The following is a 25,159-nucleotide window of genomic DNA, read 5'->3' on the forward strand; positions in this document are numbered from 1 at the left end:
GCTGGGGGCCCACCCTCTGGGAGCCACCAGGCCTTAATCCTTTTTTGTGCTTTCCCCCTCCTATCCCTTTCTGTTTCCCCAACTCTTGATCACCTTCCCATTTGAAGTAACTCTGTTTCCATTTTTCTTTGATTCACTTTCTTTTCTCAATCGTTTCCCCCCTTCCTTCTTACCCCTCTCCATCTCTTTGATATTGTTTCTTGTGCAATGAAGGTTCTTTTCAGAAAGTTCTTGCCTATGCAAAAGTTTTACTTATTTTATCTTCGAGTGTATTGCTTCTGTTTTAACATTTAGATCTTTGATATATTTTTGATTTTAGTTTAGATTTAGGGTCTAGATTCAATTTTATGCATAAGTGTAACCAGTTTCCCAGAACCATTAGTTAAACAGGTTATCTATCCTCTAGCGTATGTTTTTGGACCTTTTGTCAAAGTTGTCTGAATATTCCAGAGGTTGTTTCTGCTGAATGTACCTCAGATCATGTCTGTGTTTGGGTGTCAGTGCCATGCTGTTTATGTCGTTGTGGCTTTATAGTATAACTCTAAGTTCAGGATCGTGATGCTCTTGCTTTATGCTTGTCATGCGGGTTTGCTTTTTCTATTCTGGGTCTCTTCTGGTTCCATATGAATTTTTGGATTGTTTTTCCTAGTTCTGTGAGGAATTCTGTTGGTATTTTGATATCAGTTTGGGTAATATGACCATTTTGGCAATACTGATTCAGCTTATTCAGGAACAGGGGATGTCTTTTCATTTTCTGATGTGTTCTTTAATTTTTTTTTTAAACTGGTCTTCTACTTCCATTGCTAGGTTAATTCCTAAGTATTTATTTATTCTTGAAGCTATTATTAATGGTATTACTTTCCTAATTTCTTTCTCAGTGGACTTCATTGGTGTTCAGGGATGCTATTGATTTTTGTGTGTTGATTTTGTGTCCTGCTACATCCCTAATTGTGTATTAGTTATAGAAGTCTTGTGGTGGAATATTTTCAGTTTTCTCTGTAAATGATCATGTCCCTTGGAATTAAGATCTGTTTGATTTTTTTCTTGCTATAGGTAGCCCTTTTATTTCTTTCTCTTACCTGATTGCTTTGGAGAATAGTTTGAGTGCTATACTGAAGAGGAGCAGTGATTGTGGAGACCGTTGTATTTTTCCTGATTTTAGAGGAAAAAAATTTCAGTTTTTCTTCTATTTAATTTGACACTGGCAGTAGGCTTGTCATAAATGGCTTTTATCAGATTGAAATATGGTGCTTCTATACCCATTTTCTTCATGATATTTACCATAAACAGCTGTCGAATTTTGTCAAAGCTTTTTCTACATCTATTGAGATTATCATGTGATTTTTGTTCTTGCTTATATTTATGTGATGTATTACATTTATTGAGTTGCATATGCAGAACCATCCTTGCATCCTTGCATCCCGACTTGGTCATGATTTTTTTTTTTTCTGTTTTTTTGGTTTTTTTTCTGGTACCAGGAATCGAACTCATGACCTTGCGCTTGCCAGGCAGGCACTGTGCTGCTGAGCTAAATCCCCAGCCCCCCCGACTTGGTCATGATGGATAATCTTTTCAATGATTTGTTGCATTCTGCTTGCCAGTATCTTGTTGAGGGTCTTTGCATCTATTTTCATTAAGAAGCTTGACCTGTAGTTTTCTCTTTTAGTTGAGCCCTTGTCTGATTTTGGCTTCAAGGTAATGCTGGTTTCCAGGAATGGGTTTGATAGTACCCCTTCCCTTTCAATTTCATTAAAGAGTTTGAGGAGTATTGGCAGTATATCTTCCCTGAAGTTCTTGAAGAATTCAGTGGTGAGTCTATCAGGTCCTAGGCTTTTCTTAATTCTTGCTTGTTATTGGATTATTTGTGATTTTTATACCTTCTTGGTTCAACTTATATAATTCATATATTTACATTTCTTCTGTGTTTTGCAATTTTTGGAGTATAGGTTTTTGAAGTAGTTACTAATAATCTGGATTTTGGTGGTATTAATTTGCTTCTTCATTTCTAATTGTATTGACATGGATCTCTCTCTCTCTCTTTTACCTTTTTTGGGTAAGATTGGCTAAGGGTTTATTTCATTCTTTGGAAGAACCAGCTCTTCAATCTATTGTTTCTTTGTATTGCTTTTTAAGTCTCAATTTCATTATTTTCTGATCTAATTTTTACAATTTCTTCCCTATGCTAGTTTTGGATTTGGATTCTTCTTGATTTTCTTGGAATTTGAGGTGCAACATTTATTTGGACTCCCTATTTTTCAGATGTAGGTATTTGCAGGTATAAACTCCCCTCTTAGGACTGTTTCCATTGTACCCATAGGTTCCATTGTGCGTTACTGGAATTGTCATTTAAATCTAGGAACTGTCTACTTTCTTCTATGATTTCTTCTGTGACCCACTGATTGTTTAAGAGTGTACTTTTTAATCTATTTGCATTTGCATAATTTCTGTGATTCTTCTTTTGCCACTGATTCCAGTTTGAGTGCACTAGGGCCTGATAATGTACATGGGATAATTATGACTACTTAAGCATGTTTTATGGGGTTCTGTGGTCCATTTTTGAGAAGGTTTCACGTAGTGTGGAGAACAATGTTCACTCCTTTGCTGTTGGGTGGGACATTTGTAGATATCCATTAAGTCCATTTGTCTGAAAGTGTAGTTCAGTGCTGATAATTTCTTGCTGATATTTTGGCCAGTTGATCTATCTGTGTCAGTGGTGTAGTGAGGTCCCCCATCATAACTGTGTTGATGTTTATGTGATCTTTTATAGGAGTAGCATTTGTTTTAAGAGGTTGAGTTTACCACTGTTTGGTACATATATATTTATAATTATTATTTCTTCCTGTTGAATTGTTCCCTTAACCAAAAGATAGCGACCTGCTTTGTCTCTTCTGCTCAGTTCTGGATTGAACTTTTTCTTTTCTTTGAACTTCAAGTTTTTGTTAAAACAGAATAGCTATTCCTGCTTGTCTTTGGGGGTACTGTTACACAGAATATTATTTCCATCCTTTGAGTTTTAGTCTATGAATTTCTTTTTGGATTGATGTTTCTTGTGTACAATATACCTTTGGGTTTTATATTTTTTATCCAATCTACCAATCTGTGTCTTTTGATTGAGAAATTGATGCCACTCATATTGAGAGTTATTACTGAAAGGTATTGACTCATTCTTGTCAATGCCTTGTTTTTTTCTGTTTACCCTTCTGGTTATCTGTTCACCCTGGTTATCTGTTCACCCTGCCTGGAGAATTCATTCCATTAGACTTTTGGCATTGTTGGTTTAATTGTCTCTTTCTAGGATATCCTTGAGAACTTTTGGAGTGCTGTTTTGGTTGTCATGAATTTCTTAAGGTGCTGTTTATTAGGGAAATACCTTATTCAGCCATCAAATATTTTTTGTCTTTTTAAGACAGGGTTTCACTGTGCAGTTCAGGCTGGCCTTGAACTCACTTGGTAGCCCAGGCTGGTCTGGAAATCAGAGCAGTCTTTCTGCCTAAGCCTCCCAAGTGCTGGAATTACAGGTATGTGCCACCATGCCCAGATCTCAATCAATTTTGACATAGTTTTGTAGAATATTTAGTCTGGGTTGAAAGTTTCTTTTTTCCTCTGACTTTAAACACTTTGCTCCAAGCTCTTATACTATTTAAAGTTTGTGTAGAAAAATCTACAATAATTCTAATGGCTTTATGGGGCTGGGGATTTAGCTCAGTGGCAAAAGTGCCTGCCTGGCAAGCGCAAGGTCGTGAGTTCGGTTCCCGGTACTGGAGAAAAAAAAAAAAATTCTAATGGCTTTACCTTTATAAGTTATCTGTTACTTTTCTTTAATATCCTTTGAGATGTTATTAAAGACAGGGGTTGGGGATTTAGCTCAGTGGCACAGCGCCTGCCTGGCAAGGTCAAGGTCGTGAGTTTGATTCTCGGTACCGGGGGAGAAAAAAAAAAAGATTGTGTTAAAGACAATCCAGATATTGACATGCCATAAGAACCAATAAAAGTCAATGTAGTACCCTTAACAATAGAAAAGAAATCTGTAATTATAGTACAGGCATAAAGACAAACCAAATGCTGACATACAGTAAATATCTATTAAATGTGACAATTATGCCACTATTAACAATAGAAAATAATCCAAGAATAATACCAGTCAACTACATACCTAAAGATTAATAAATTTATAGTAATGCTAGTAAAGATGGAGTGAGTGCAGAAGGGGAAAATGAAAGAAGTAAAAATTGAAAAATAATGGAAAAGAGATGAGGAGGATAAAAAAGATAGAAATGATCCTACTAAGGGTTAAAAGAAAATTAAGAGACTTTGACAACTGAAACAGAATAGAAGAATCAAAAGGAAAAAATCCCTGAGAGTAAAATGAGGAAAAAAATCCCAACCCTCCAGAAAACCAATTAAGAGAAAGAGAGAAGAGTCCAACAAAATTCTTCTACATTTTTGAATATGTGATTCTTTCCAGGTTTTGCAGTATTGAAATCTACCAGATTTGGGGAAGGGATAGTGAGTCATTACTAAGACCTATTTTGTTTCCATGCTTGATTTTTGTGTGTGTGAATGTTGAATCCTACCCCACCTTTCCTGGTCAGTGTGTCCAAGATGTCCTCCCAGGGCTGTATTCACTCCAGCTGCTTTCAGCTTCTGCCCCTCATGCACCTGAAATTATTGCCTTCTCCACCTAGCTTTGTGGCCTATGGGTATGTGAGGTTTTCCCCTGCTCAAGAAGCTCCTCTTGCATACAGTCATTCAAATTGGGGCATAGCCCTGATCACACTGGCAGATGGGGAAAGCAAACAGGCCATGGACCTTTGTATTGGATGTAGGCATTGTGGTGGTGATTGTGGATCAGTCTGATGGATTTAATGCCAGCACTTTCAGACTGAGTTCACTGTGCAAACCACACACAACTGGCCTGGCTTCTCACCACAGAGGGCAGGACCCTGATGTCCTACCTAGCCTGAGTGTAAACTTCTCAGATTGTTCTATGTCTGGCCTGTGCCCTCTCTGCAGCTGTCCCTTGTGTCTGTCTCTCACCTAGTCATTGTGGTTAGGGGGATTCCAGCAACGCTGAAGTGTACTTGTTCTACAGCACAGTCTTAGGCAGTTAACCCCTTCCCCAACTGGCTCCTGATTAAATGCTCTCAAATATAGTGAGTGCTGCACTGGATTTCTTCTCCAACTTTGCCTGCATGTGGGAGGAATCACTTTCAGAGTAAAAGCCCATGCTGCCTTTGCAGTTTACAATAACCATGGGCTTTTCTTGTATTTATCACTGCCATCCCGGTCTGTTATTTCTCCCTGAGCTGCTGATCTTCTTTGAGCTTAGCTTGTGTTAGTGAAGGCAGGTCTCCCTTCCCAGGATCCAGGGTTAGTTTTCTAGACTGCTTTGCTCTTTTCTCTGTGTTGTGCTCAGTTTCTCTAGCACTTCTGTAGTCTCTAGTCTTCCAGTCAGTTTTCTTGTGATTCCTGGAGGTTTACTTTTTTACACTAAGTTGTTGTTTTTCAGGTGTCTTGATTCCAGGTCCTGGGGAGACTGTATGTTTCACTGGTCTTTACTTTGTCCATTTTTAACCCCTTGTCATTTAGTTTTCATAATATCCAGCGAGGAAGGTATTATTTTGACCTGTAGTGTATATCAAAGGAAATTGAGGTGGGGAGGCTTAGTAATTTGACAGTGTCACATCAGAGAGAGCCACATCCAGCCCCCCGAGGGCCTCTCCTCCAGTCACACCTGCTCTCGTCCACTCAGCTGTGGACATGAGGGTGTGGTCACCTGGTACAATCAGTGCTATACAATCCCTTTAGCAGGGCCTGACCTTGGGGCAGTTTTACTAAGATCTGAAACAACAGGAATTGTGTATTAGACATGAGGTTCCTATGGCTATGCTACTACATAAATGTCACGTAATTTATGCTATAGAATGTGTTAGAAAATATGTGGGTTTTTTTGGACAGTTCTAGAGGCCAGAAGTCTAAAATCAGTATTTCTGGGCCAAAATCAATGTTGTTGCCATGTTTCTCCCAAATCCTCTAAGGGGAAATCTGTTGTCTGCTTTCTATAGCTTGGCAGCTGGCATTCTTTAGCAGGTGGCTATACGACTCCAGCCCCTCCCTCCATGACCATACTGCCATTTCCCCTGCTGCTTGTAGTCAAGTCTACTTCCACTTTCCTTTTTTTCCTCCCTCATTCCTTCCTCGTTCCTCCCTCCTTCTCTCCTTCCCTCCCTCCCCTTTTTTTCTTTCTCATTACTAGGGATTGGACCCAGGGCCTTTGCACTGAACTACATCCATAGTCTTTTTTTTTTTTTTTTAAAGTAATTGCTGAATCTTTATTTCATGTATCTTTCATCACAAACACATACACTTTCTTGTGCATATTCTCTGCCCTTGGCTTTTAGACAATTGCTTATGTGTTTTCTTTCTTTTTTTGGTTAATTTTATTTTACATTTTAGATATACATAATGATCATATTTATCATAGGGAGCTGGTACCTGTACATAATATATCTTGATTCTTCTTTTTTGCCAATCCCCTCCTCTCCCTTCAACCCCTCTTTCCCTCCTTATTTACAGATCTTTGTTTCCATTTTTCCTTCTAGTCCCTTTATTTCTTTTCTTTTCCCTCCTTTCCCCCTCCCCACTTTGTTTCCCTTCCTATTTGAACGTTTTCTTCCCATTTCCCAAATTCTATTATATATTTTTGGTTCTTATTTACACTTTCAGTTTCTTATGTCAATGAAACAAGGCAGTGTTTAAATATGTGTGTCCAGTTTATTTCACTTAAGAGTATAGTCTCAAAATGCATCTATTTACATAGAAATGTCTCAAGTTTATCCTTCTTTACGGCAGAGTAGTATTCCATTGTATATAAAAAAATCACTTTTTTTGTTCATTCATCAGTTGATAGGCATTTGGGCTGTTTCATAAACACAGGTGTGTATATATCGCTGAGGTATGAAGCTTTTAATTCTTTCTGGAAGCTGTGGGACCTTTAGTTTTAGTTCTTTAACAAAGGAGCCAAACATCTTCACTGGAAAAAAGATAACCTCTTTAATAAATAGTGCTGGAAAAGTTGGCTTTCCACATGCCAAAGATTAAAACTAGACTCATATCTTTCACCACGCACTAAACTTAAGTAAAAATGGACCAAAGATCTAAATATTAAAACAGAAATACTAAATCTTCTGATAGATAGAATGGGTAGAACTCTTGAAGACATTGGTGTAGGCAAAGACTTTATGAACAAAACCCCAGTTGCACAGGAAATATTACAAAGAATCAACAACTGGGGTCTCATATTACAAAGCTGTAGTGTGCCTCCAATTACTGGCAGAGTTTGTTCAAATACATTTTTGGGTTTCACAACTAGAGTTTCTTGTTTGTTAAGTCGAGGCTGAGGGTTGGTATAAGGTGCATTTCTGACAAGTTTCAAGGAGCTTTTGATGCTGTTGGTCCAGTGTCCACACCGTGAAGACCACTGCTTAGAGGGGTGTAATGCACGGTACTCTCTCTTCTTACAGACCATTTTTCACACATTTTCCCTTGACATCAGGTCAGGGTTCAGCTTTGCCAACAAGACCACCTGTAGTGTAGGTAGCACCCCTCATCACCATCCCCAGAGAGCTGGTAGCCACCCACACGCTGAGATGCATACTGCTGTCTTGCTTCACTTGGTACAGGCTGTGCTCTGTAGGTTCCTTGCACAAAGTGAACTTCTCAGAAGGATTTCTGTAACTGTTTGTTGAACTAACAGGAACTGGGTTTGCTGTTGTACACCTGTAATCCCAGCACTCAGGAGGCTGAGGCAGGAATATTGCTGTGAGTTTGAGGCCAGCATGGACTAGAAAGTGAGTTTAAGACCAACCTGCACTACATAGTGAAACCCTGTCTCAAAAAGACAAAAAAAAAAAAAAAAAAAAAAAAGCAAAGCAAAGCAAAACACTCCCAGAACTAACAGGAATATTCTGGAATGACCCATGACTTGTATTTTTAAAAATAAATACTAATATTTATTCTGGCTCCTAAAATATAAATCTGTACCTGAAAACACTGAAAAAGATTAACTTACAAGAAAAGCAGCAGTGCATACTGGTTGCATTTGTAACGCCCACAATTCACTCCACAAGTGGTTTCTCTTGAACACAGTAATTTTTCCACAGGCCTGTGCTTTTCCCTGTGCATGTGCTGCGTGATGTGGCACTCTTCCTCTTTCTTCTGGAGGTTCCTCTGTATCATTCAAGGCTAAGCTGAAATGTCTTCTTTTCACTAAAGGCTTCCTGCCTAGGTCAGGATATTTCTCTTCAACCCTCTTCTACCTCTGTAGCTCCTTGAATATTTCTTTTATTCTTCCTTCTTTCTTTTCAGTGGTGGTGATTGAACCCAGGATCTTTTTACGTGCTAGGCATGTGCTGTACCCCTGAGCTACCCTCCCAGACCATGTAATTCTTTTGAGTTGTCTCACACTTGTGACGTTACTTATTGGGCTTCCCGCTGGAGCTTTTTAAGGGGAGAACTGAGTCTTCATAGGTTGTAATTGCTCAGGTAAGATGCTTAGCACAGTGCTGGTAGTAATTAGTGTTGATCTCCTTTATTATAATTTGTATTTATCACACCTCCAGTGTGTAGAACAGGTGGGTACTTTATTCTTTGGTAAAGTTAATTACAATTTAATGGTCATGGCAGTTTATTGGGTTAATATATCCCTTAGTCATTGCAGGCTGATCAGGTCCACAATCTCCTGAACGAGTTATGGTGAAGGCTAAATAAAAAGAGGTGAAAGGAATGATTTCAGGGCTCCAGGAGGATCAAAGCCCTCTCACAGAATTTGAGATTCCCTCAGGGCTAAGACCAAGGCCTTCTCTGGGTGGCTTGTATTTATTTGGTTATCAGAAGAAGGGAGAGGAGTACTCAAGAAGGGCAGAATCACTCAAGGACTTCTTCAAGTAAGGTATTAAGTTAATTTTTAATAAGGATTAAGTTAATCCACCCAGGAGTGAGATGCCTGAGGCTATAGTCTTTATCTAGTTGAAATCAGATCCAGGCATCCTTGGCTGTGATCCTGTCTTATCCTTTGAGGTTTTCTGGCTTCATCTGCCATTATAGATTTTAGTAGGGTTAGTGATTCACAGAGGTTCACTTACTATGAGTCCATGCCCATTTCCAGACAAGTGGCCTACACTTTGGACAGATTCACAAGTAAAGATAAAAAACCAATTGATTAATTTAAGTCTTGCTCAGGGCTCCTTTATAGTGGTCTACCTCAGTAGTTGGCCTAATCGTGTCTCAATTGTTGGGACTGGGGATGTTGAAATTTTTATGTTTTTCTCTCTCCATTCCTTTATCTTTTAAGATATTCAGTTAAGGTTTTTAAATAATCTTTTTGAGTTGTTTTGTAGTTTCCTCCCAGAGAACACTGAAATGGCAGTGTGTTTCACTCAAAGGAGTAACTTGGTGGATTTTGTTTCAGGCGTGAGCTGAAAAGTTTTGGGGTGAAAGTCAGCATGGTTGAACCTGGTGCCTTCAAAACGGGATTAACAGATTTACAGTCAATCTCAGACAGAATGAAGCAAGCCTGGGATGAAGCACCCTCACACATTAAGGAATCCTATGGACAGCACTATTTTGTTGCTTGTAAGTTTTTGGTTTTTTTTACATAGGGAAAAGGTATGGTTGTATAAGAAAAGGAAGAGGGGGTTGATGAAAAATGATTTGCAGATACAGTGAGAACAAAGGTGCTTAAAAAACTTTTCCGGGACCAGAGGGGGTGAGTAAGGTCCCAGTGTACTAATGGTTTGGTCCTCACTGTTGCTGAAAGGCACACAGACAACCAAGTGCCAGTATCACCCCTAACCTGAACTGTCACACACAGGCCTGACCCTCTGGGCACTAGGGATCTTCCATGCTTAGAGCTATGGAATCTCTTGTCATGAGGAGAGGGCCTTTTGAGTGTTCAGCAGGCCTGGCATGATGAGCTGTCTGCATGACTGGTGTGCAATCTTCAAAGTGTCTACTCTCCCGGTTACAAATTGTGATAGGATGTGAGGATGTAATTGGGGAGAGGACCCAATAGGGCATTGCTGGGGACTATACTCATATACAAGGTCACAAAGTCACAGGGCCTTGTGGGAGTGAGGTAATTTAAATTCATGTAAGAACATCATGCTGGTGACCTGTAGGAGTGGATGCTGTGGGTTGGAGGCAAAGCTGCCCTCTTGTTGGAAGTCATCCACGTCGGTGTGGGTGAATACCTCCCTGGTGAAGGGAAGCTTTTCCTTCACACCAGAGTCAGCAAATGGCGGAGGCTGAGGGAAGCAGCTCTCTGTTCCATTGCATGGAAAGGCCCTGTGGTGACAGCAGCAGCCCTGGCACTGGTTTTGGGAGAGAGTGCAGTCCAGAGAAAGGGAGAAGCAGCAGGTCCACATGGAGGACTCTTGACCTAGACGCTGTCTTCTGGTTATACGGGTCTAAGAGATCACCAGCACCAGAGGAGAGAGAAGCTGGATGAAGAAAGGCTGACCAGAAAGTTCTGGAGCCTCTCAAAACTCATATTAGTGAGGGAGGGAAGTGTTTCCCCGCTGCCAGAGGCTGGCCATTGTTATGAGCTCTTCCTCACCTCAGGTTCTCTCACTGCTAGGGAATTGCTTCCCTCTGGATACACAGAATATTGAAACAGGAATCAGTGGGAAACTAGAAAAGACTAAATTCATCAAAGGTGGGATATATCTGTAGCTCTATCTATCTATCTACCTATCTTTTAACAAGGACCTGAAATGGTTTATATATATATATATACATATATATATATATATATAAAAATTTTATTTATTTATTTATTTATTTATTTATTTATTTATTACCTGGAATTGAACTCAGGATTTCACGCTTGCCAGGCAGGTGCTGTGCCACTGAGCTAAATCCCCGGCCCTGGTTTGCATATTTGTCCATGGATCAGAATAGTTGGATCATTGCTATCCAATAGACGTATCATGTGAGCCACACATGCAATGTTAAATTTTTCTGTAGCCATGTTAAGTGTAAGAAGACAAAGCATGGAGGTGTAACCTAGTAGTGGAGCACTGATGCGTCTTATTTAGGCCTTGGATTTGATCCCCAGCATTGGGGAAAGAAAAGACAAAGAAAAATATGAAACATTTTAATACTGTTTTTATTTTATCCAATATATCTCAAATGCTGTTAAATAAATACTGCTAATACAAGAGTTATTTATTATTTTATATCTTTCATATTAGTCTTTGTAATTACTGTTTATTTTACACTTATATGATCTATCAAGTTGGATGCTGAATTTTCCTAACAAGTACTACATCTGTATCAGTGATTTTTAATAAAATGTGTAGTTGTCAACAGCATTATTTATAGTAGCCCCAAAGTGGAAACAATCCATACATCCATCAGCTGATAAATAGATAAACCAACAGCCACACAATGGAGCATTATTTGGCAATGAGAGTGAATGAAGTACTGATGTATACTATGATAGGGATCAACCTTGAAAGGACCACTAGATTTACATGAAATGTCCAGAGAGGGCAAATCCATAGAGACAAAAAGTAGATCAGCGTTTGCCTTGGGTTGGTGATTGATAAGACAATAGAATGACTACTAAAGGGTACGGGGCTTTTCTTCATGAGCTTTTTTCATGATGGGAATTAAACCCAGGGCCGTGTACATGGAAGGCAAGTTGTCTATCACTGAGGTACATCCTCAGTTTCTTTTGGGGATGATGAAAATATTCCAAGATGGAATTTTGGTTGTGGTTATAGAATATTGAATATACAAAAAATCATTCTTTGTACATGTTGAATGGCTGGATATTATGTATGAATTATAACTCAAGCAAAATAAAAATTTTAGAAAGTTCCCAGTTAATACTGAGTACTCACCCAAAACAAAAACAAAAGACAATATAAGGAATGCGATTGCTGACCCTCTTTTCTCTTTTTGTACACAGATTTCAACAGCATGAAGCAATTGCTGTCGACTTGTAGCACAGACCTACTCCTGGTCACTGACTGCATGGAACACGCTCTGACCTCTGCACATCCTCGTACTCGATATTCAGGGGGCTGGGATGCAAAATTTTTCTATATCCCTCTGTCTTATTTACCTTCATCACTATCAGACTACATATTCACCAGATCCTTCCCCAAACCAGCCCACACAGCCTAAAGAAAATTGCTTTAGTATCTCTTGGAATGAACAATACAAATGTCTGAAAGCAGTTGTTAGTGTCTCAGTAATCCCAGGTTGTTTGTAACAATAAACATTCTTTTTAAAACTCATTTATCTGGTGTAGTTAGAAAATCAACTCGTTCTCATTGTAGATATCTAACACTTACTACCTTCTGTGACAACATTTTTTTTTTTTTTTGGGAGACAGGGTCTCACTATGCAGCTCAGGCTAGCCTTGAACTTGTTATGTGGCCCAGGTTACCTTGAACTTGCAGCAATCCTTCTGTCTCAGCCTTCTGAGTGCTGGCACTACAAGCGTGTACCACCACTTTGTTTCTGTCATTTATGATGAGAATATTGCTAAACTATTTTTTCTCGTCCTATTAAACTGAACCTGGTGAAAACAGTTTAACTTGTTTTTGTATCAATTCTTTACGCATGTGGACAGTTCTTTTGTGTGCTATAAATTCTAGTTCAGGGTTTTTTTTTGTTGTTGTTCAGGGGTTATTGACAAACATGTGGGTCTATTTTTTCTTACCTGAACTAGGTCTGTACTATGCTCCTGTCTTTTTTGAGACAAGGTGTCACTACACAGTTCAGGCTGGCCTTGAACTCACTTGGTTCAAGTGAATCCACACTGGCCTCAAACTTCAAGTGATTCTCCTGCCTCAGCCTCACGAGTGCTGGAATTACAAGTGTGTGTTACCACACCTGGCTATGGCCTTTTAATCAGATTTTTATTTCTCTTTCCTTTTCGCAAGCTGTTATTCAATATATTTCTCCTTTACTTAAAATCAAAGATTTGTATTTTAAAATCCAAATAATTTACATATACATAGTTAATATTCAATGAATAGTTAAAAGAATAAAAGAAAAAACAGCAATTCCTCATCTTCATTCTTACTGATCATTGCTGCTAATTACAGGCAAATGCTTTAACATTTAGTCATTTTTTCCTACTGTTTATCCCTAAATTTCTAAATAACATACTGTATTCATGATTTACCAATTTTAGATATTTTTAATTGACTTTTTTATATCAAATGAGAACTTATTATTTATATGCCACTTTTCAGCCCGTTTCTTTAGTGCTTGTATTTCTCAGATGATTTTTTCATATTTTCTATTAAATTAGTAGTGTTTGTCCTCTTATAGTAGGAAATACTGTTTACAGTTCATGCAAGTGTTTTTTCTTTACAGTACTTTTCTCCCCCTTGGGTAACATTGTGTTGCTTTTGAGTTTGCAAAGGTTTTAATTACCTTAATTTTTTCACCTGTTCTCTAAGATTGGAGGGAAAAGCTACCTGTACTATTTTTTAAGTGGTTAGATTGATCATAGAATTAGTCACTGCATCTCAACTCCCTCCCTCCTGCCTAGGGAGACTCCGTCTCTGCGGTGTCCTTTTGCTATGTGAGCTGTTTGCTCTCTAGTTCTGTGGCTCAGTTATTTTCCCCAAACTTCTCATCTTCCTCCTGCCATCTGGTCCTATTTCCCAGAGCGTGTGGCCCTTGGTTTTCTTTCTTACTCGGGCAAACCTCATTCTTATTCCTTCCTAAGTCTGTACAAGTCTGATAAGGTCTCTATTCTCATCATAGATTGGCTATGCATGGAATTCTTGGGTTGAAAATCATTTTCAGGAACTTTTCCTTCTATTTTGTAAGATCCCTAAGTACCTTGATGCCATTCTGATTCATGATGCTTTGTGTTTGAGCTCTTTTTGCTTCCATCCTACGGAAGCTTCAGAATCTTCATTGCATGTGTCTTGAGTTTCACAGGGAGAGATTAGAGGTAGCTTTTCATTCTCTTATAGTGCTGGGTTCTTGGCACAAATCACAACATAGGAGATCAGAGAACTGCTGCGGTGAGGGCAAGCAGGTGAAAGAGGATTTGGTGTGGTGTTCAAATGGGAGAACTGGCGTCCAGTGGAAGCTTGACATAAAGAGTTTTTTTCTGCAGTAAAAAGATAGGACATAGGTCATCACTGTTGGTTGACAGCCTCTGTGTATCTTTTCCTCTAGTTTGTCAACTCACGGTTTTGTTATAGTTGCTGCAGATTCAAACATCACATCAATTCCCTAGATGTTTATAGACTAAGAAGAAGGGTGGTAGTTTCAGCACTTCTACTTTTTTTTTTTTTTTTTGTGGTACCCCAAACCAAGGGACAGCTGGGCTACCTCTGCAGTGCTTTTTGTTTCCATCTTGTGAGCTAGAGTTTTGCTAATTTGCCTGCGTTGACCTTAAGCTTCTGATCACCCTGCATTAACCTGCAAATCAGGGAGTACAGACCTGAGCTCCTGGCTGCATTTGTCCTCTTGTGTAAGGAAAGCAAAAGGTTTCTCCAAGTTCCCTGCTGTCTCCGTTACTTTTCTCTCGCTGCTGAAACAAAATACCCAATGCCAAAATTAAGGAAGGAAAGGTTTACTTAGCTCACAGTCGGTGGAGGTTTCAGTCCATACTTGGCTGGCTCCAAGGCAGGGTGGCACATGGCAGAGGGCAACAGTTCACGGTGGTGGAAAACAGCAAAAGCAGCAAGAGCAAAAGGGCGGAGCAGCCCAGAGGAAGGCTCTTTCCTTCCCTTATATTGTATGCAAACTACCCGCCCCAGGGTGGGTGCAGCACTCACATCTATAATCCCAGCATTGGACCATGAAGCAATCAAAAATTCTAGAATCCTGCCCCACGACTGTATGAGGCTTTTTTATACTGTTTTATACTGTTTAGGTATAAAACGTTTCTTTTACTTTGTGTTCCATATTTTTAGAATGCCTGTAACAATACCGTTGTGAAAAAGAAATCTACCAGTTGGAGTTCAGTATTTAGATGTATTTTTTTTTTATTTTAGACAAAATATAAAGTCAGAGTAGTTCTTTTAAAGATCAGTTGTTTTGTTTTCCTATTCTATACTTCTATTATTCATTTGAAATATAGTTTGATTTCTATTTTCCCATTGATAGGTAATTTCACTTTTTCTTCTCCATGGTATTGATTTAATTTTTTTAAATATTTGAAACATTGTCATGATTCTACTTAGTTTTTGTTGTTGTTTGTTTTGAGACAGGGTCTTGTTCTGCAGTTCCGGCTGGTCTTGAACTCAGTATGTAGCCCAAACCGGTCTTGAAATCATGCCAGTTCTCCTGCCTCAGCTTCCCAAGTGCTGGAATTACAGGCATATGCCACCATGGCTGGCAAACCTAGATTATTTTGAAGCAAATGTGTCATCATATTAGGAACTGTAGTTTTACGAGTGTTACCATTTGCAGCAGCAAGAAGAAAAACATGTTATCTAGAAATAAACCTGACAGACATGCAATGTTCACTTTGCAAATTATAAAACTTCATTGGAAAAACGAAGAAAATATATATAAATGGAAACAGAACCAGTATTCATGAATAGTGTTTCAATATAACATGATATGTCATTTTCCCCTCACATAACTTATAAATTCAGTGTGATTCCAGCCCATCAGAATTCCAAGTTTTTTTTTTTTTTTGCAAATGGAGAAGCTGCTTTTTTATATTTAATGGATGAACAAGAGGAAAGAGGCATCCAAAAAATTTTGAAGTACAAGGTGAAGGAAACTTGCATTTCCAAACATTAAGTGTTTACAGCCAGGTGCATCAGCACGTGCCTGGCATCCCAGCTATTTCCAGAGCTTCGGCAGCAGGGTGGCAAGTTCGAGACCAGCCTAAGCGCATTTGTGAGGACCTGTCTCAGAGAGTAAAATGTAAAGAAATTACCGTTCAATTTATTATTACTTTTTTACTTTTTTTTGTCTTTTGACACAGAGTCTTGCTATGCAGTTCAGGCTGGCCTTGAGCTCACTTTGCAGCCTAGGCTGGTCTTGAACGCGAATGATCCTCCTGCCTCAGCCTCCAGGGCTGGTATTACAGGCGTGCGCCACCACTCCTGGCCACTTTTTTACTTAAAAAAAAAAAATAGATGCAACAGGGTAACAAATAGCTTTATAGAACAAAGCAGTGAGCTGAGACTTACAGGAAAATTTGACGTAACAGAGGAAGTATAATAAAGTAGTGGAAAAATGATTCAATAAATGGGGCAAGGTAAAGTTTTTCTTATACAGAAAAATAACTCTGGATTCCTACACTATACAATGCACAAAGGTAAATCCTAGTGGAAAGTAAACCTTAGTATGGAAAGTAAACCTTAGTATGAAAAGTAAAACTTTTTAAACCTTCAACATAATCCTCTGGAGACTGAGGAGAGGTATATTGGAAATATCAAATGAATTAATTTTTTTTCCCTTTTTTTTGGTGCCAGGAATCAAACTTAGGACCTTGCACTTGCCAGGCAGGTGTTTGTACCCCAGTTAATGTTTTCCTTAAGCTGAGTAATAGACTACAAATTGTGGATGATACTTAATATTGTGCACAAAACATTGTATGCCACCAACAGTTAAGAAGAAAATGAAATGTAAGAACATGTCATGGTCTGTGCAATCACAAACTATAGGAACTCAAAGCACACACCCATTATTACTCCGTGTAAAAAGCAATAAACTTTTGTGCAATGTAAAACACCTGTGTACACTGTATTTTTAGTGTTTATTGTTATTTATGTTCATATTTTAGTGGTTATTGTTGGGAATTTTCTTGTTCTCAAAAATCATTATTTAAAAATTCATTTAAGAAAATCAGTAAAGAGAAGAATTGTTTGTTTGTGTTTGTTTTTTATTTTAAAAATAAAAGAACAAAAACAAATTAACAAACAGACATCCATTTACAAAGTAGCACAAGAACAATACAAGCAACACTGAATTACAGACAAGGTGACAGGAAATTAACCATGGTTGTTGTATTCCATATTGATATCTTCAAAGTGGTTACTCAGGAAAATAAATACAGACATGCAAGATTGATCAAATAATTAATCATTAACTGTACCTTTCAATAAAACAATATAAGTCAGTAGTACAACTATGTTAGCTATCCTGTATATACATACACATAATTTTCCCCTTCTTTCTTTTCTCTTTACCCTCTTCCCAGTTGCTCTTTACTTTTGAGCAATTTCCTTTCGTTTCACAATGTCTATCATACTTCCTAATTTTTATTCCCTCTTTCAGGTTCTTACACTAGTGAGACAATATGTTGCTCACACATGCAGGTCTGATTTATTTCACTTATGAGTATGGTCTCTATTTGTGACCATTTACCTACAAAAGTCTCAAGTTTATCTTTCTTTGTAGTTGAGTAATATTCCATTATATAAAAATGCCACAATTTTTTTATCCATTCCTCAGTGGATGGACATTTGGATTGCTTCCATGATTTAGCTATTACAAATCGCGCTGCTATGAACATGGGTGCACACATATCACTGTGATATGATGTTTTCAGGTCTTCTGGGAAAATCCCCAGAAGGGGAATAGCTGGGTTGAATGGGACCTCTAGACCTAGTTTGCTGGGGAGTCTCCAAACTGATTTCCACAGTGGTTTCACCAGTCTGCATTTCCACCAGCAGTGGAGAAGAGTTCCTATTTCTCCACAGCCTCACCAGCATTTGTTGTTGGTTGATTTTTTAATGCTAGCCTTTCTTACTGGGGTGAGATGAAATCTCAGTGTTGTTTTAATTTGCATTTTGAATGGCTAATGATGTTGAACATTTTCTCATGTATTTATTTGCCATTTGTATTTCTTATCTGAGAAATATGTGTTCATCTCAGATGTTCATTTTAGTATTGGGTCTTTGAATTGGGGGGGGGGTTGATGTTTTTTAATTCTTTATATATGTTCTAGATAGAAGAACTTTGTCTGGTGGAGAGTCAGAAGAGAAGAATTGTCTAGCCTGCCAAGAGACCAATGTGAAGTGTAGGATATAGAGCAGTCACTAATGTATAGGATATAGAGCAGTCATTAAATGTAATGAAAATTTTAATCCTATGTTTCTAACACTAGTATATTTCTAACACCATTCAAGGATGAGATTGGAAGCACTTTCTCACAATTAGAGAGCTACAAAACTTAGTTAGCTTTGACATCCCCCATGCCAGCTGCAGCTTGTAAGATTAGTGTAACTTAGCCAGGCAATGCATCTTGTATTTTACTTGCTTTCAGGGTTTCAAGGACAGTCCCGCTCAGTCTTACTGATTGATTCTTCCTGCTCACCACAATCCTAACCCCCCTTATATGATAGTAACACCAATTAGCTTACATAGACTAAGCCTGCCTGACAGTGTATGACCCAGCCTATGTTACCAATTAGAAAATATCTTGTTGTTTGTCTTTTGTTCTGAAAACCTATATAAATGACTACCTTACTTTAACAAAGGGCTGGTAATTTGGACCTCAATGTCCCTTAGTGTAATAAAGTTGTCTGCCTTCCAAAGTGCCTCTGGTGCTGTGTCTTCCTCTGATCTGGTCCTGAACCCTGCCTCAGCATTACCTAGTTGCTATGTCCTTGGAAAGGACATAGGTCAGTGAAGATTGTAATTTTTCATCTCCAGGATTTTGCACCTAGCAGACAATCAATAAATATTGACCGAATGAGGCAACTGGAGAAATTTTAAATTAAATGAAGTACAAAGGGTGCTTTTGGAGGGAGCAGTAATTGTTAAAATGTAGGAAAAAAATCAGAATATAAATTACTAAATATAAGTAGAATATAAGTCAGAGCTCAAGAGGGTGAGTTAGCCTGCTACATGTGTCTATGAATTTTTCCCTGTGATTGCACTGTTTTGTAACACTGTTAGCCTCTGGATCATTGTGTATATCTGCAAGATAATGCAAACAAAACTTTGATCTCTTAACAAGTTATAGGCAGCAAAATCTCTAAATCATTAACTTCTTATCTACATTAAATGCTGTACCTTAGATATACAATTCAATAAAGTATGGAGTAGTATATACAGTATAAAACAAACCCGTTTAAAAACAAATTTATGTCTACACAGATACTACTACACGTATGAGGGAAATAATTCCAATTGGTGAGTACCTTAGGGTTGGAATTATGCTTTCCATATTGCATTTTTGTAATGGTTGAATTTCCCACAACTTAGTTATGTTTATGATTGGAGGATATTTTTCTTTTTGTCTTTTTGAGACAGGGTCTCACTCTGTAGTTCACGCTGGCCTTGAGCTCACTTTGTAGCCCAGGCTGGCCTTGAACTCTTAATGATCCTTCTGTCTCAGCCTCCCGAGTGCTGGGATTACAGGCGTGTGCCACCACACCCGGCTGGAGGATATTTTTATTGAGCATATTTCTGATAGAAAAGTAAGCTGCTAATCAGTATCATTCTTAGAGAGTAGAAGATGATGGAAGAGAATTGGGGATAGCACTACCCAAAGCCTCTGTAATCGTTTAAGGCCAGGTCAGAGCTCCTACTACCTGTTTAGCTTATTATTTAAGAGAGACAGTGAGCAACCAGCTCTTTACACTGTCATAGTTTTCTAGTTGAAAGAAGCCAAACCCTGGAATGGTTTCTCTGTAAGTATTATGAGTTGTTTTCCTATGGTCATAGCACATGGCATCAGGATGGACTGCTGCTCTAGCAATTGTCGCAGTGTAGTGAAAGTGTTGAGTGACTCAGCTATCTCTTCCAGTAGCCTGGAACATTTAGAAGACTTTAGTGAGCCCTGGTGCCTGTAAGTCCTCGCCATATAGAAATTTTTTGAGCAACTGAAAAAAAAATATAAGAACACCAGTGGTTCAGTTCTCCACGGTAAAAGGGTTTGGAGGTGGAGTATGTGTTCAGTCTTGTACCTTGGTACATGCTATCCCTACTTCCTGGGATGACTTGCCCGGGTGACTGCCCTGCTTGAGGCGTCCCCTGGCCCTTCAAGGGCACTATTGCCTAGCTGCTCTCTGTGTTCCGCCCACAGACTTCTCTCCCACACGAAAGTATTAATTTGTGGAGAGCAGTTTTTCCTGAGTACCCAATGCCAAGCCAAGCCATATATAAGCGCAGTACGTATTTGTGGAATGTGTGGATATAAACAGACTTCCGGTGCCAATATGTCAAATTGAAAACAGCAAATCCTAATGTGGTAAAATACATTAAATTTGTATTTTTGAGTTCCAAGATAAGTTATTGCTTTGAAGTTGTCAGCAAGGATGGGGACAAGTGTGGAGAGGTGGACATATACACTATAAGTGGAAAGCTCAATGTGATGCTGGGGAGACTTTTTTAAATATGCAAAAAATTTAAAGATATAGTATTGGGCTGGGGATATAGTTCAGCAGCACAAGTGGCTGCCCAGCAAGCATAAGGTCCTGAGTTCGATTCCCCGTACCAAAAAAAAAAAGATATAGTGTTAATTGGAAAAAACCCCAAATGCATAATGGTATATGATCTTAAATACTGGTGACCAAATAATTTATTATCAATGGCATTTTTAAAAATGAGAAGTCATGCCGGAGTAAAGTTATATAATTTTTGTAGTAGTTCTTAAAAGAGAAATTAGTGTTCATCAAAATACACACAGTAATTCCTTTTTTTTTACATGTAGTAATTCTTCAAAAATAAGTTCTTTTCACAACATAATGTATTTGGGAATATTGAGAGTATGAAACCTTCTTTAGACTCATTATTTAGACACTGGAATCATTGTCACAGTCTGGATCTGGACTGTCTCCTAAAGGACCACATGATAAACAAAGGCTTACTCCCCCATTGGCACTACTGTGAGAACTTTAAGAGGCAGTGCCTCGTGGGAGGTCTTCTAGTCACTGGGCGAAGGCGTGAAAGGGGATTGTGGGACCTTGGTGTCCTGCTTTTTCCCACCCCCAGCCACGAGGTGAGCAGTTTTGTTCCCATGTGCTCTTTCACTCTCTCTTCATGATGTGCTCCCACACCAACTCGACCAACGAATTGTGGACTGAAACCTCAAAGACTGTAACCAAATTAAAACTTTTTTGTTCATAAATTGTTTTTCTGAGTTTTATTTCTTACTATACAGACAGCTGACTAAAAGAACAGCCTAGCTAGAGTTCCTATTTTCAGTTCCATTAAAATGGGACTATTAATTGTGAAGTGTTTTAGAGGCTGGCCTTGATCTCTTGGTCTCAAGAATATTTCCCGAGATTGGATTTAAAAAAAAAAAGAGGTTGAATTGTTCTTTTTTCCAACTGACATCCATAAGAGGGTGTGCTCTTATAGACTGGTGTTTATATCGGGGTTCACTTATTGTGGCTTCACTGTATCACAGGTTTAAAAAATATATATATCTAATTCTGTATCACAGAATTTTCACTATATCAAGGGATTTTGTGGTATACAGGTATTTATATACTTATGATTTTGATTATTTTTGCCTAAAAATCTAAAACAATATAAAAATATAAAAAATCTTAAACATATTAAAAGAATATTAAATCAAAATAAAATACAGTATGTATTTCATCAGTGGATGAATACTGTACCGTACACAATGGAAATGCAATATGTCACTACTGCTTTCACAGGTTTGCTGTTGGGGACCACTACAAAGTGGCTCCGAGCAGGATTTAATATTAACCAATTGGCTTTCCCTGTTTACTTGTGAGTTGTCCGAAGGCCACAGCTGAGGATGTCTGGCCTCAACCCCAATTAGCTTAAAGGAGACTGCAGCTCCAGGCATCTCACTCCTGCTGTGAAGGTCTTCCTGGAGATAACATAATTCTCCTAAATTAACATAATGTATTACTTGGAAAAGTCCTGCCCAGATTCCTGTGTTTTCTTGAGTATCCTCTTCCTTTGTTTGTAAACCAAATAAATACGGGCTGCCCAGAAATGTCTTGGGCCAACTCAGAGAATACTGAAGCTGTAAGAGAGTTAGTCCCTCCTGGTGCCCTAAAATCATTGCCATTGTCTGCATTTATTTAAGCCTTTGCTGTGCACTCGCTTGGGAGATTGCAGGCCTGATCAGCCTGCAAGAATTTAGGGTTATTTAACCCGGTTTTCAATATTTGGAGCCCTCCACGTGGGGCTGGAACCAACTACCCTATCAAAGATCCCTTGGATTATAAATTCTATCCCTGAGAGTATGTCTACCTAGAGTGGAAAGTGTGGGAGACGGAGAAGGCCTTCACAGGACGAATACTTCACCAGGGACTCCTGGGAAGAGAGGGAAGAAAAGCATTCTACAGGAATAGGGGTGAGCCTTCCCGCTGTGAAAAGCCGTTTTATCTAGGAGTAAAAATGGGCCAAATTATCAGTCGAGGAGCGAGGCTATGTACAGCTGCTCCAAGGTTTGCTTAGAAAAAGTCAACTCCCCTGGGACATTTTCAATTTGGAACTGAGTTCGTTCAGTTTAAATCCATTATAGAACAAACAATCAATAGTCTCTGAAATGCACTATGCCAAAAAACAGAAGAGCTCCCAACAGAGGCTTCTGCAGCCAAAGGGGGACCAACCTCAGCAGGAGCAGGAGCTTTTCAAGAGAACATCCTGTGTGGCTCTATCTAGAAACTTACAGGTTTTAAAGGGACAAGGAGCTACAAAAGGGGAAATAACTAACACCCCTGCTTGTTTCCCCGCTGGAACCCAGAAAAATGCTAATACTGAGCTTTTTGTTTATATGCCTGTTGAATTGCAAAGCGCAGGATTACATCTACCTGGAGCCTGCAGAGTTTCTTTTTACCATATGTGGCACCTATTCAGGTCAGTTTGTGGAGAAGAGGTTTGTTACAGAAGTAGAAATTAATATTGACTAGTAATTCTGACTCTGATTTTAAATTTAAACAAACAAATTCCAATACTAAAATTCAACAAATAGATTCAAATCCTAAAGTTAGACGAGTGATGATCAACATGGAATATGAAGAAGACAAAGGGCTAGGAAAAAACTTACAAGGAATCAAAGAGCCTACGCAAACTACTCCTAAGAGTGACGGGCATGGTAATGGACATCAACAGCTTTTCTAACAAGGGCTACTGATACTTCTCTGCTCCAAAACTTCTCTGCCTTTACAGTGGAAACCAAAGAGCCTGTTTGAGTGTTATCAGTGGCCCCTGATCAGGGAGAAACTAATCCAATTACACAAATTAGCTAAAAAACAACTCCAACTAGGACATTAGGAAAACTCACTTAATTCTTGGAATACTCCTGTCTTTGTTATTCCAAAACATCAAGCAAATGGAGGTTATTGCAAGACTTAAGAGATGTAACTGCTTGCTTACTTCCTATGGGGGTGCTATAACCAGGACTGCTGCTAACCAGCTGCACTTCCCAAAGGCTGATCTACATCTTTATAATTTCTTTAGATATATCTTTGCTATGTAAAGTCTTACAGAAAGAGTCCACAAATGCTATTAAAAATAAAAAATAAAAGAAGGGAGGAGAGAAGTCTACATAAGTGATAATAATAACCCAAGTTATAGTAAGTCTTACAGAGAGAAATCACAGGAACACTTGGAAGAAACGAAGGTCTGAGTATGGGACAGTGTGTTTGAAGAGGTCTAAGCTGGAAGCTGCAGGAAGGACATGAAAGTTGCTGGTATTCTTAAGACAGAATAAAATACTAAAAATATATTAATTATAGGTAAAAAGTTTTTATTTTTTCCAAATTCCTTTTTAAGAGATCTCTGCTAACTGATCTATCCAAAAAAAAAAAAAAGGAAATAAGTTCAGACTAGTCTTTTTATAATTACAAACTTATAAATTATAAAAAAATTATTATAATTCAATGTGGCCAAAAATATACTTGAGTGCACTCTGAATTTACAAGTAAATTGTGCTGTGTATGTCTTTTTGTTTGTTTGTCCCTCTGTCCAATTTGTAAACCACTATTTTATTTGAGCTCAACACATTTTTCTTCTTTTATACTTTTTGATTTTTGAAGCAATTGTCTGTAATCTTATTTGGCTTATAGATAAATATTATCTAAATTAAAGATTTGCTTCTACCAAGTTGCTGACTGGTTAAAATTATGTTAAAATTTGTTTTATAAATGTATGAATATTGTTGTCTATGTATTATAACTTGAGAGTCTCTCATTGTTCTAAACTGATGTGTCAAGTATGATGAGTGAATGTTCATAGGACATAAAAAATGGGTTAAGATAATTGAATAAAATTCCTTAGGGTGGAGAGAGATTATTGGACAGAACTCCAATTGATGAATAAAAAAAGCAGCTGCCTAGAATAACATTAACCAGTTTTTGTTCATTAATAAGGAGCCCCAATAATCTTCATAGCCTTATGGGAGACACCTTAATAGATATTGTTCAAAATATATTATTATGATATGTCTACATTGGTCATTGTCAGAAAGTTAAGTTTTCAAAAAAAAATAAGACAACAAGGTTTTCTGATTGAAAGATGCTATTGGTACTAAACTAAATTAAAAAAAATAATGACAATTTGTTATTGCTAATTTCATGGTGTATTAAATGTATTCATGTGTTCAAAATATACAGTATTCTAAAATGTAAAACTGAAATTGTTTATATAATGTTAGATGTCTGCCTTTCTCTTGTGCTCCAGATATTTGTAATAAGAGGTTCATGTCAGGACAACATGAGGTCATCATTCAAATGATAATTTTTTAACAAGAACTTATGTTGATGTATATGCTATGTATATGCCACTACATTTGGAGATGCTTAGGTGTTGAACAGCCCAATGTTATAAATTTCTTCAATGACATCCTATTGAGGGACAACAAATTGGATGAAAGCTTCTTGTGTGCTGGGTAGGGATGATTAACTAAAAAGGCTAATCTATTTCAATATTTAAGTGTGATTTGAATGTGTTTAAAATGTGTTTGAATGCTATTTAAATATATTTCATAAATGTCATCATGCCTGCTATGTTACAATACTATGCATGGCTTTTGATTTTGAATTCTTTTTGTAAAATGGTATAACTGTTGTCTGTTAACATTCTGCAGGGATTCAACTACTAGAACACCCATGATTGGTAAGAAATAACAGTTCTCTGGCAATACTTTATATTTCAAGGTGCTTAATACTCAGACAGAATTTTAGTAATTAAGTTCACTGCTCTTATATTACAATGTAAT

The 25,159-nt window shown here is 38.0% G+C and overlaps 2 protein-coding genes across 2 annotated transcripts in view; both read left to right on the forward strand.

The window, feature by feature from the left end:
• Positions 1-12,305, forward strand: part of LOC102014749 (17-beta-hydroxysteroid dehydrogenase type 6-like) — a gene marked incomplete at its 5' end in the record, with an annotated part of 54,998 nt that extends 42,693 nt beyond the window's left edge. The window contains 2 exon segments of the mRNA XM_005397332.2: positions 9,470-9,633; positions 11,975-12,305. Coding sequence (XP_005397389.1) covers positions 9,470-9,633; positions 11,975-12,192 — 382 coding nt within the window. The 3' untranslated portion in view covers positions 12,193-12,305.
• The window catches only part of LOC102015081 (17-beta-hydroxysteroid dehydrogenase type 6-like), a 62,464-nt gene that overhangs the window by 15,675 nt on the left and 21,630 nt on the right, over positions 1-25,159 (forward strand).

The sequence above is a fragment of the Chinchilla lanigera genome, unplaced genomic scaffold (genome assembly GCF_000276665.1).
Source record: "Chinchilla lanigera isolate Chin_1 unplaced genomic scaffold, ChiLan1.0 scaffold00057, whole genome shotgun sequence".
Classification (NCBI taxonomy): Eukaryota; Metazoa; Chordata; class Mammalia; order Rodentia; family Chinchillidae; genus Chinchilla; species Chinchilla lanigera.